Source organism: Nerophis lumbriciformis, linkage group LG36 (genome assembly GCF_033978685.3).
Source record: "Nerophis lumbriciformis linkage group LG36, RoL_Nlum_v2.1, whole genome shotgun sequence".
Taxonomy (NCBI): domain Eukaryota; kingdom Metazoa; phylum Chordata; class Actinopteri; order Syngnathiformes; family Syngnathidae; genus Nerophis; species Nerophis lumbriciformis.
In genome coordinates, this window is record NC_084583.2 from 10,457,630 (window position 1) to 10,470,403 (window position 12,774).

A 12,774-nucleotide genomic window follows, 5' to 3' on the forward strand; every position below is an offset into this window, starting at 1 on the left:
GATCATACAGGGAGCGAACTGCCACAATAAGACAGTCCGTTACCACATACTCTCTGAGCACTCCCCACAGGACTTCCCGGGGTACACGGTCGAATGCCTTCTCCAAGTCCACAAAGCACATGTAGACTGGTTGGGCAAACTCCCATGCACCCTCAAGGACCCTGCCGAGAGTATAGAGCTGGTCCACAGTTCCACGACCAGGACGAAAACCACACTCAAAACGAAACTCAGTTGACAGTAAAAAGTTGTTGTCGCAATTGTTGGATATGACTTTAAAGCATAACCAAGCATGCGTCACTATAGCTCTTGTCTCAAAGTAGGTGTACTGTCACCACCTGTCACATCACACCCTGACTTATTTTGACTTTTTTGCTGTTTTCCTGTGTGTAGTGTTTTAGTTCTTGTCTTGCGCTCCTATTTTGGTGGCTTTTTCTCTTTTTTTGGTATTTTCCTGTAGCAGTTTCATGTCTTCCTTTGAGCGATATTTCCCGCATGTACCTTGTTTTAGCGATCAAGAATATTTCAGTTGTTTTCATCCTTCTTTGTGGGGACATTGTTGATTGTCATGTCATGCTCGGATGCACATTGTCTTTGCTCCACAGTAAGTCTTTGCTGTCGTCCAGCATTCTGTTTTTGTTTACTTTGTAGCCAGTTCAGTTTTAGTTTCATTCTGCATAGCCATCCCTAAGCTTCAATGCCTTTTCTCAGGGGCACTCACCTTTTGTTTATTTTTGGTTTAAGCATTAGACACCTTTTTACCTGCACCCTGCCTCCCGCTGTTCCCGACATCTACAAAGCAATTAGCTACCGGCTGCCACCTACTGATATAGAATAGTATTACATGGTTACTCTGCCGAGCTCTAGACAGCACCGACACTCAACAAAAACACATCATTTGCAGACTATAATTACTGGTTTGCAAAAAATATTTTTAACCCAAATAGGTGAAATTAGATAATCTCCTACGGCACACCAGACTGTATCCCACAGTGGTTGAAAAACACTGCTCTAGCCTATTTCTATTCATTTGTCCATCAGTCAAATATTTTTAAAGATTACTCCAATTGTTTAGCTGACTATTTACATCTGTGTGGCATTGCATTATTGTTTTACAAGCTTCTCATCTTATTCTACAGAATAAGATGGACGGTGTCCAACTTTGAATAATCAAAAAATGGTCAAAATTTCCGATCTTCTCGAGCTAAATTTACCAGAAACTTTCCACCCCTGTGCAACCCTAGTACTGTGTGTCTTGTACAAACCCTGTTTCCATGTGAGTTGGGAAATTGTGTTAGATGTAAATATAAATGGAATACAATGATTTGCAAATCATTTTCAACCCATATTCAGTTGAATATGCTCCAAAGACAACATATTTGATGTTCAAACTGATAAACATGTTTTTTGTGTGCAAATAATCATTAACTTTAGAATTTGATGCCAGCAACACGTGACAAAGAAGTTGGGAAAGGTGGCAATAAATACTGATAAAGTTGAGGAATGCTCATCAAACACTTATTTGGAACATCCCACAGGTGAACAGGCAAATTGAGAACAGGTGGGTGCCATGATTGGGTATAAAAGGAGATTCCATGAAATGCTCAGTCATTCACAAACAAGGATGGGGCGAGGGTCACCACTTTGTCAACAAATGCGTGAGCAAATTGTTGAACAGTTTAAGAAAAACCTTTCTCAACCAGCTATTGCAAGGGATTTAGGGATTTTACCATCTACGGTCCGTAATATCATCAAAGGGTTCAGAGAATCTGGAGAAATCACTGCACGTAAGCAGCTAAGGCCGTGACCTTGGATCCCTCTGGCTGTACTGCATCAATAAGCGACATCAGTGTGTAAAGGATATCACCACATGGGCTCAGGAACACTTCAGAAACCCACTGTCAGTAACTACAGTTGGTCGCTACATCTGTAAGTGCAAGTTAAACCTCTCCTATGCAAGGCGAAAACCGTTTATCAACAACACCCAGAAACGCAGTCGGCTTCGCTGGGCCTGAGCTCATCTAAGATGGACTGATACAAAGTGGAAAAGTGTTCTGTGGTCTGACGAGTCCACATTTCAAATTGTTTTTGGAAACTGTGGACGTCGTGTCCTCCGGACCAAAGAGGAAAAGAACCATCCGGATTGTTATAGGCGCAAAGTTGAAAAGCCAGCATTTGTGATGGTATGGTATATTAGTGCCCAAGACATGGGTAACTTACACATCTGTGAAGGTGCCATTAATACTGAAAGGTACATACAGGTTTTGGAGCAACATATGTTGCCATCCAAGCAATGTTACCATGGACGCCCCTGCTTATTTCAGCAAGACAATGCCAAGCCACGTGTTACATCAACGTGGCTTCATAGTAAAAGAGTGCGGGTACTAGACTGGCCTGCCTGTAGTCCAGACCTGTCTCCCATTGAAAATGTGTGGCGCATTATGAAGCCTAAAATACCACAACGGAGACCCCCGGACTGTTGAACAACTTAAGCTGTACATCAAGCAAGAATGGGAAAGAATTCCACCTGAGAAGCTTCAAAAATGTGTCTCCTCAGTTCCCAAACGTTTACTGAGTGTTGTTAAAAGGAAAGGCCATGTAACACAGTGGTGAACATGCCCTTTCCCAACTACTTTGGCACGTGTTGCAGCCATGAAGTTCTTAGTTAATTATTATTTGCAAAAAAAAAAAAAAAAAGTTTATGAGTTTGAACATCATATACAGTATCTTGTCTTTGTAGTGCATTCAATTGAATATGGGTTGAAAAGGATTTGCAAATCATTGTATTCCGTTTATATTAACATCTAACACAATTTCCCAACTCATATGGAAACGGGGTTTGTAGTATTGCTTGAGTGAGTTATGTAAACACGCTACCTACTCTTCTCTTTCAGTGTGTTTGAGGATGCAGTTGGAACCGCAGGCCTGGAGTTCAAATCAGACCGGCTGTGGGAGCTCTATGTGGAGTGGGAGAAGGAGCAAGGCAACGTGGGGAACGCTGCAGCCATCCTAGACCGAGTTCTCAGAGTTCCCACTCAGTCGTACAGCACCCACTACGACAAGTAAGACATGTCGTCACTGTGTGCTCGTTATAGGGGTGTAATGGTACCCGGTGGTACCTCAACCTACCAGCACATTGCCGTCCACCACCGAGCTCGCCCCCTCAGTATGCCTCATTAGATCCAACTTTTACAACTGACCTGAGAGGAAAGGCTGGTCAAGCTCCCGCAGTCAGTGCAGAGATGTGCCTGGAGTAGGGATGTAACGTATCACAATCTTAGGGTACGATATTATATGTGACAAAAGGCTTGAAAAAGCCACAGTGTATAAGTTGAAGTGACAGAATGTTTAGTACAAACACAAACATGATGCTAAAGTGTTCAAATCATATGTATTACTATTTTTAAGTGCAAAGAATTGTGGGAGAACATCCATTACTTTGAGTCCTCTACAGTGGACTTTTCTTATATCCGTTTCTCAAAAGTGAACTCGCATTGTATCTTTTCAAGATCAAGATTCAAGATGCTTTATTATTGTCCATTATTTAACATGTACAAGACACATAAGAACCAGTGACGTGCGGTGAGGTTGATGGCTGGTGAGGAACTGACTTCATCACAGTCAGATTTACAAACATATGAACCCTAAAGAGTATCTTATTCACCATTTGATTGGCAGCACTTAACGGGTTATGTTTAAAAGCTCATACCAGCATTTTTCCCTGCTTGGCACTCAGCATCAAGGGTTGGAATTGGGGGTTAAATCACCAAAAATGATTCCCAGGCGCGGCGTCGCTGCTGCCCACTGCTCCCCTCACCTCCCAGGGGGTGAACAAGGGGATGGGTCGAATGCAGACGACAAATTTCATTACACCTAGTGTGTGTGTGACAATCATTGGTACTTTAACTTAACTTTAACTTTACACATACAAACTGTAGCACACAAAAAAGCACATTTAATTAAAAAAAACGTTATTATGGTCTGACCTTTACTTAGAAATTAAGTCCATGCGCCGCAACTAAAGCCCTCACTTAAACTTTCCACGTGCAAGATTGAATCTATTTAAAAAAGTGTAACCGAGGGTTTATAAATGTCGCCTATACTGTATGAAACTACAAAATAACAAACACGGAGGCTCCAGTTTACACGAGGACCACTTTATTTACCTTCTTTCAAAAACCTCCGCAACATGACATCACTTCCGCTCTTAGCGCCTTCAAAATAAGAGCTCAAGGCATATACTGTATAACAGCGCATAACAGGAACTTAACATCACAAAGAGGAAAGCCCATGAAAATAGGTTACAAAAGTTATTTAATAGGAAGCCAAAAAGTGCAAAAACAATAATGTTCGTGTTGGAGGAGTTGTGAATTAGATACACCTGCAGTCTGCAGGTGTACCTAATGTTGTGGCCCTGCAGTCATTCACAACTCCTCCAACACTAACATTATTGTTTTTGCACTTTTTGGCTTCTTATGAAATAATTTTTTTAAATAGATTAAATCTTGCACGTGGAAAGTTTAAGTGTGGGCTTTAGTTGATATAACAATTCTACGGCGGGTGTGCAGGAGGCGGGATTACTGGAGCCTCCGCCACTGCGTCTTTTGCAGCCGTTTTATGATCGCTCAGCACAAGAAATACGTTACACACATACAGTTGTTGACAAAATACACTGTACATTATATACCTCAGCTAACTAAACGATGGAAATGTATAATATAATTCATGTAGCAATACAGTCTCACTGCACAGCAGACCAGCAGTTAGCCGAGTCCGGAATCCATATTGAGGCACTGAGTGACGTGCTTCCACTGGCTGCTGTTCACCGCACCGTCTCTTCTCAGTATTTGAACGGCAAATGTGAAAATTCAGCGATTTTGAATAAAAATAATCTAAAACTGGTGAAATTAAATAGAAAATAACTTTATAGTACAATCAATGGATACATATAACAATTTAATTTTTTTTTTTTCTTTTTACATTTTTTTTCTTTCCATGATGGCAGGTGAGGCGGGGCCTCACCTGCCTCTAGTGACTGCACGTCACTGATAAGAACTGAAATTTCATTTTCGGCACAGTCCCACTAAGAGCAGACATACGTTACAAGGGGACAAGACGGGACCGCCAACGGATCAGCCACTTACAGCGCTCCTTAAAAAAGGTGGGAAAGGGGGGAAGAGTAAAAAAAAGTATCAGTCTAAGGCTGGACCCTCGGGAGGGGTCCAGACTGCCGCTATAAAGCGCTGCTCAGCCGTCCACAACCCCGAAGAGGAATTAAGCAGTGGTGAAGGCGTTGATTGGGGGAGGGGCGGGTGCGTGCATGTATGCCCAATTACCTTGGGTGAGATGTTGAAATCACGTAAATAACCTCACAAATGGACGTTTAGCTTCACTGGCTTCATGGTTTCCGGGTGATGGTAGATTTTCATGTGTGCAGCAGTTGCTTGCCCGGGTTTTGTTTGAGGTCATGTTTTTGCCAGGGTTGGTTTGTTTCTTTGTTAGCGACATAACTCAAAGTTATTTTGAAAAAAACTATTCCTCTTATCGACTACGAAGCCCAACACACTTGACTTCCTGCTTCCTCTCGCTCTCCTTAACCACACCCCCAAGCAGAGGCTTCTGGAAGACGTGCTTTATTTTCGTAGAAGTGGGAGCCAGTGAAGTGATGTTAAAATGTGTTCATGTTTTTAGTGTTAGTTAAAACATTTTGGACTACCGTATTTTCCGCACCATAAGCCGCCCTGGGTTATAAGCCGCGCCTTCAATGAACGGCATATTTCAAAACTTTGTCCACCTATAAGCCGCCCCGTGTTATAAGCCGCATCTAACTGCGCTAAAGGAATGTCAAAAAAACAGTCAGATAGGTCAGTCAAACTTTAATAATATATTAAAAACCAGCGTGATGTGGGCGCGCATGGAGTCGTGTATCAACATGGACGGAGCTGCGTGAAAAAAGCCACCCGGCCTCTTCGCGTAAACTTACCTTAACCACTCGCTCATCTTTTCTTCATCCATCCATCCCTTCGAGTTAGCTTTTATGATGACGCCGGCTGGAAAGGTCTCTTTTGGCAAGGTCTTCCTTTTGAATATCACCATGGGTGGAAGTTTCTGGCCATTAGCATGGCAAGCTAGAACCACAGTGAAGGATGACTTCTCATTCCCTGTGGTGCGAATATTCACCGTACGTGCTCCCGTTGTATCCACAGTGCGGTTCACAGGAATATCAAAAGTCAGTGGAACCTCGTCCATGTTGATAATGTTCTCTGGCCGGATCTTTTTTTCAGCTATCTTGTTTTTACAATATGCACGGAAAGTAGCCAGCTTTTCTTGAAAGTCTTTAGGCAGTTGCTGTGAAATAGTAGTCCGTGTGCGGATGGAGAGATTGCGTCTTTTCATGAACCGGAAACCTGTCGCTTAGTAGGAGCCATTGTGTGGTCTTTACAGATGTAAACACACAAAGGAAATGAAACGTAATATCCGCGCGCTTCTTCTTCTTCTACGCGGGCGGGTGGTTGCTTACAGTAGAAGAAGAAGCGCTTCCTGTTCTATGGTGGCGGGTGCTTACCTTGGCGGTTGCTTGCGTAGAAGAAAAAGCACTTCCTCTTCTACGGGGAAAAAAGATGGCGGCTGTTTACCGTAGTTGCGAGACCGAAACTTTATGAAAATGAATCTTAATATTAATCCATATATAAAGCGCACCGGGTTATAAGCCGCACTGTCAGCTTTTGAGTAAATTTGTGGTTTTTAGGTGCGGCTAATAGTGCGGAAAATACGGTAAGTGCAATGGAGCCATTGAGGCCTGCTTCATTCCAACGTAGAGGAAGTTGCAGTCGTCCAAACCTGATGAAATAAAAAGCATGGATTACCCGCTCAATGTCGTTAAAAGATAAAACTCATTTAATTTTTGCTAAAACTCTTAGACATACTTGCCAACCTTGAGACCTCCGATTTCGGGGGGGGGGGCGTGGTTGGGGGCGGGGCTAAGAGGGGAGGAGTATATTTACAGCTAGAATTCACCAAGTCAAGTATTTCATATATATATATATATATATATATATATATATATATGTACAGTATATATATATATATGTATATATATATATATATATATATATATATATATACCGGTGTATATATATATATGTATATATAAGAAATACTTGACTTTCAGTGAATTCTAGCTATATATATATATTTATTTTATTATATATATATATATATATATATATATATATATATTTATATATATATATATATATATATATATATATATACATATATATATATATATATATATATATATATATATATATATATATATAAAGAAATACTTGAATTTCAGTGTTCATTTATTTACACATATACACACACATAACACTCATCTACTCATTGTTGAGTTAAGGGTTGAATTGTCCATCCTTGTTCTATTCTCTGTTACTATTTTTCTAACCATGCTGAACATCCTTTCGCAGGTACCCAGAAAGGTTTCCAGTACCACCAAAAAAACGGAATCTCTGAAGACAGTATAAAAATCTGTGTTAAAGGTGTACAAATACTGTTTGTATAATAAGCATGTTATTTTTTTACAAATGAGGGTTAAGAGTTCAGTACTAAAAAAAAAAGAAAAGAATGTGGCTTAAGTGCAGTTTTTTAATTGAGCTGCTGCATTTTTTGGTTGGGTTGTTTATTTATTTTGAGTAACTTCTATACATTTCTAAAAGGGTAGGAATGTAATAGTGATCTATGTTTGTCTGTTGCCACCTCCTGGTGAATGTTGGCTATAGCGTACTGGGGTTACTTTTTGGTTGGCCAACGATTTACGTGGTGTTGCGCACCTGACGTCACTCAGGTCCGCATGGAGCTGGAGGGGGCGTGTCTTCCAGCTCCGCCTGAATTTCGGGAGATGTTCGGGAGAAAATTTGTCCCGGGAGGTTTTCGAGAGAGGCGCTGAATTTCGTGAGTCTCCCGGATTTTGGCAAGTATGCTCTTAGATGATAAAAACTAGACAGTACAACGGAGTTAACCTGCTGCTCCAATTTAAAGTCATTGTCCAACTTAAAACCAAGATTTGTGACTGTGGCTTTTAAATAAATCATCAGGGGGTCCAGGTCACTGGGGGGAGCATTCTGTTTGACTTTTCAGTCAAATCAAATAATTTTCGTCTTGTTCTCATTTAAGTTTAGAAAGTTTACATGTTTTTATGTCCTCAAGACAATTTAAAAGTGATTTTAAACTTGTGTCACTTTTCTTTTTTTAAAGGGACATAGATTTGCATATCATCCGTATAAAGATGATATGATACATCATACTTTTTTCAAATGTGCTGAATGGGCAGGATGTAGACTGAAAACAGGACTGGTCCTAGGATTGAACTCTGAGGGACACCACAGGACAAGGGAGCATAGGTCCAAGCCAAATCATCATTCACACAGTTAAACTTGTACAGTTGTACTTACCTGCATTGTTTCACCACATTGGAAATGACCATATAGTACAGTGTTTTTCAACCACTGTGCCGCGTCAGATATTGTCTGGTGTGCCGTGGGAAATTATGCAACTTCACCTAATTGGTCCAAGAAATATTTTTTGCAAATCAATGTACCCTGGCTACCGCCCGAATGCAGCTGAGATAGGCTCCAGCAACCCCCGCGACCCCGAAAATGGATGGGTAATTATAATGTGCCGTTACTTAGTGTCTGTGCTGTGTAAAACTCGGCAGGGTAACCACGTAATACTCCATGTCAGCAGGTAGTTACCGTATTTTTCGGAGTATAAGTCGCTCCGGAGTATAAGTCGCACCGGCCGAAAATGCACAATAGAGAAGGAAAAAAACCATATATAAGTCGCACTGGAGTATAAGTCGCACTGGAGTATAAGTCGCACTGGAGTATAAGTCGCATTTTTGGGGGAAATTTATTTGATAAAAGCCAACACCAAGAATAGACATTTGAAAGGCAATTTAAAATAAATAAAGAATAGTGAACAACAGGCTGAATAAGTGTACGTTATATGAGGCATAAATAACCAACTGGTATGTTAACGTAACATATTATGGTAAGAGTCATTCAAATAACTATAACATATAGAACATGCTATACGTTTACCAAACAATCTGTCACTCCTAATCGCTAAATCCCATGAAATCTTATACATCTAGTCTCTTACGTGAATGAGCTAAATAATATTATTTGATATTTTACGGTAATGTGTTAATAATTTCACACATAAGTCGCTCCTGAGTATAAGTCGCACCCCCGGCCAAACTATGAAAAAAGCTGCGATTTATAGTTTGAAAAATACGGTAATTGCTTTGTAGAAGTCAGAATGTGTCGGTTGAGACGAGGATGGTTTGTTGTGATCCCAATATGCAGACCACAGCGGGAGGCAGCTTGCAGGTAAAAAGTTATGTCATTCTTAAACCAAAAGGGAAAAGGAAAAGGCAATGGCTATACAAAATTAAAGTAAAACTGAACTGTTAAGTTAAAGTAGCAATGATTGTCACACACACACTAGGTGTGGTGAAATGTGTCCTCTGCATTTGACCCATCACCCTTGTTCACCCCCTGGGAGCAGTGGGCAGCAGCGGTGGCCGCGCCTGGGAATCATTTTGGTGATTTAACCCCCAATTCCAACCCTTGATGCTGCGTGCCAAGCAGGGAGGTAATGGCTCCCATTCTTATAGTCTTTGGTATGACTCGGCCGGGGTTTGAACTCACGACCTACCCATCTCAGGGCGGACACTCTAACCAAGTGGTTCGATCGAATCCTTGGGGTTCGGTGAGTCGGCCTCAGGGTTTCGGCGGAGGTCAAAACACACCCGACTCATCGTGTAAATAAAAACTTCTCCCTATCGGCGTATTACGGATACAGCAACAGCAGAAGTCAGACTGATTTGCAGGTGAGTAATTTGTTGTGAGTTTATGCACTGTGCTGTTTTTGTTCTTTGAACAAGGTGCACGGTTCATTTTGTGCACCAGTAAAAAAAACATGGTAACACTTTAGTATGGGGAACATATTCACCATTAAATAGTTGCTTATTAACATGCAAATTAGTAACATATTGGCTCTTAACTAGTCAATATTAAGTACTTATTAATGCCTTATTCAGCATGGCCTTATTATAACCCTAACCCTCTAACCCTAACCAAATAACTCTAAATTAAGTCTTTGTTACTTAGAATATGTTCCCCATATTAAAGTGTTACCAACAACATATAACTTTGTCTTGAATTTGAAAAAAACACAATTTTATTTTTCACTACAGAAGGGTTCGATGAATGCGCATATGAAACTGGTGGGGTTCGGTACACCCAACAAGGTTAAGAACCACTGCTCTAACCACTAAGCCACTGAGTAGCTGGCTACAAAGTAAAAAGAAACAGAATGCTGGACGACAGCAAAAACTTACATCATCCACAAAGTACCGTACATCCGCACACGACATGACAATCAACAATGTCCTCACAAAGAAGGATAGCGACAACTTAAATAGCCTTGCTTGCCAACACAAAGCAGGTGCGGGGAATAGCGCTCAAAGGAAGACATGAACCTGCTACCAAAAGACTTGAACCTGCCACCAAAATAACAGCGCAAGACAAGAACTAAAGCACTACACACCAACAAATTGAAAATAAGGCACGACGACCTGGTGGCGTTTCATTTTTTTACGTTTTCTGCTGGTGGTGTGCCTCCGGATTTTTTCATGAAAAAAATGTGCCTTGCCTCAAAAAAGGTTGGAAAAACACTGATATAGTAGATCTTATTGGTGTGTTTTTAACTCAAGAATTGCATGTTTTGTTAGTAGTTCTTTTGGGTGTAATTTGAAAAAGATGTTACTACAGGACTGATATAGTAGATCTTATTGGTGTGTTTTTAACTCAAGAATTGCATGTTTTGTTAGTAGTTCTTTTGGGTGTAATTTGAAAAAGATGTTACTACAGGACTGATATAGTAGATCTTATTGGTGTGTTTTTAACTCAAGAATTGCATGTTTTGTTAGTAGTTCTTTTGGGTGTAATTTGAAAAAGGTGTTGTTACTACAGGACTGATATAGTAGATCTTATTGGTGTGTTTTTAACTCAAGAATTGCATGTTTTGTTAGTAGTTATTTTGGGTGTAATTTGAAAAAGGTGTTGTTACTACAGGACTGATATAGTAGATCTTATTGGTGTGTTTTTAACTCAAGAATTGCATGTTTTGTTAGTAGTTCTTTTGGGTGTAATTTGAAAAAGGTGTTATTACAGGACTGATATAGTAGATCTTATTGGTGTGTTTTTAACTCAAGAATTGCATGTTTTGTTAGTACTTCTTTTGGGTGTAATTTGAAAAAGGTGTTGTTACTACAGGACTGATATAGTAGATCTTATTGGTGTGTTTTTAACTCAAGAATTGCATGTTTTGTTAGTAGTTCTTTTGGGTGTAATTTGAAAAAGGTGTTGTTATTACAGGACTGATATAGTAGATCTTATTGGTGTGTTTTTAACTCAAGAATTGCATGTTTTTTTAGTAGTTCTTTTGGGTGTCATTTGAAAAAGGTTGTTGTTACTACAGGACTGATATAGTAGATCTTATTGGTGTGTTTTTAACTCAAGAATTGCATGTTTTGTTAGTAGTTATTTTGGGTGTAATTTGAAAAAGGTGTTGTTACTACAGGACTGATATAGTAGATCTTATTGGTGTGTTTTTAACTCAAGAATTGCATGTTTTGTTAGTAGTTCTTTTGGGTGTAATTTGAAAAAGGTGTTGTTACTACAGGACTGATATAGTAGATCTTATTGGTGTGTTTCTAACTCAAGAATTGCATGTTTTGTTAGTAGTTCTTTTGGGTGTAATTTGAAAAAGGTGTTGTTACTACAGGACTGATATAGTAGATCTTATTGGTGTGTTTTTAACTCAAGAATTGCATGTTTTGTTAGTAGTTCTTTTGGGTGTAATTTGAAAAAGGTGTTGTTACTACAGGACTGATATAGTAGATCTTATCGGTGTGTTTTTAACTCAAGAATTGCATGTTTTGTTAGTAGTTCTTTTGGGTGTAATTTGAAAAAGGTGTTGTTACTACAGGACTGATATAGTAGATCTTATTGGTGTGTTTTTAACTCAAGAATGGCATGTTTTGTTAGTAGTTCCTTTGGGTGTAATTTGAAAAAGGTGTTGTTACTACAGGACTGATATAGTAGATCTTATTGGTGTGTTTTTAACTCAAGAATTGCATGTTTTGTTAGTAGTTCTTTTGGGGGTAATTTGAAAAAGGTGTTGTTACTACAGGACTGATATAGTAGATCTTATTGGTGTGTTTTTAACTCAAGAATTGCATGTTTTGTTAGTAGTTCTTTTGGGGGTAATTTGAAAAAGGTGTTACTACAGGACTGATATAGTAGATCTTATTGGTGTGTTTTTAACTCAAGAATGGCATGTTTTGTTAGTAGTTCTTTTGGGTGTAATTTGAAAAAGGTGTTGTTACTACAGGACTGATATAGTAGATCTTATCGGTGTGTTTTTAACTCAAGAATTTCATGTTTTGTTAGTAGTTCTTTTGGGTGTAATTTGAAAAAGGTGTTGTTACTACAGGACTGATATAGTAGATCTTATTGGTGTGTTTTTAACTCAAAATTGCATGTTTTGTTAGTAGTTCTTTTGGGTGTAATTTGAAAAAGGTGTTGTTACTACAGGACTGATATAGTAGATCTTATTGGTGTGTTTTTAACTCAAGAATTGCATGTTTTGTTAGTAGTTCTTTTGGGTGTAATTTGAAAAAGGTGTTGTTACTACAGGACTGAT

At 39.4% G+C, this 12,774-nt stretch overlaps 1 protein-coding gene across 2 annotated transcripts in view; it reads left to right on the forward strand.

Moving 5' to 3' along the window:
• LOC133576995 (pre-mRNA-processing factor 39) overlaps positions 1-12,774 on the forward strand; it is a 55,075-nt gene that overhangs the window by 16,786 nt on the left and 25,515 nt on the right. For both annotated transcript variants that reach the window (XM_061930454.2, XM_061930455.1), the window contains exon 5: positions 2,892-3,059. In XM_061930454.2, the coding sequence (XP_061786438.1) occupies positions 2,892-3,059 (168 nt within the window). The remainder of the gene's footprint in view (positions 1-2,891; positions 3,060-12,774) is intronic.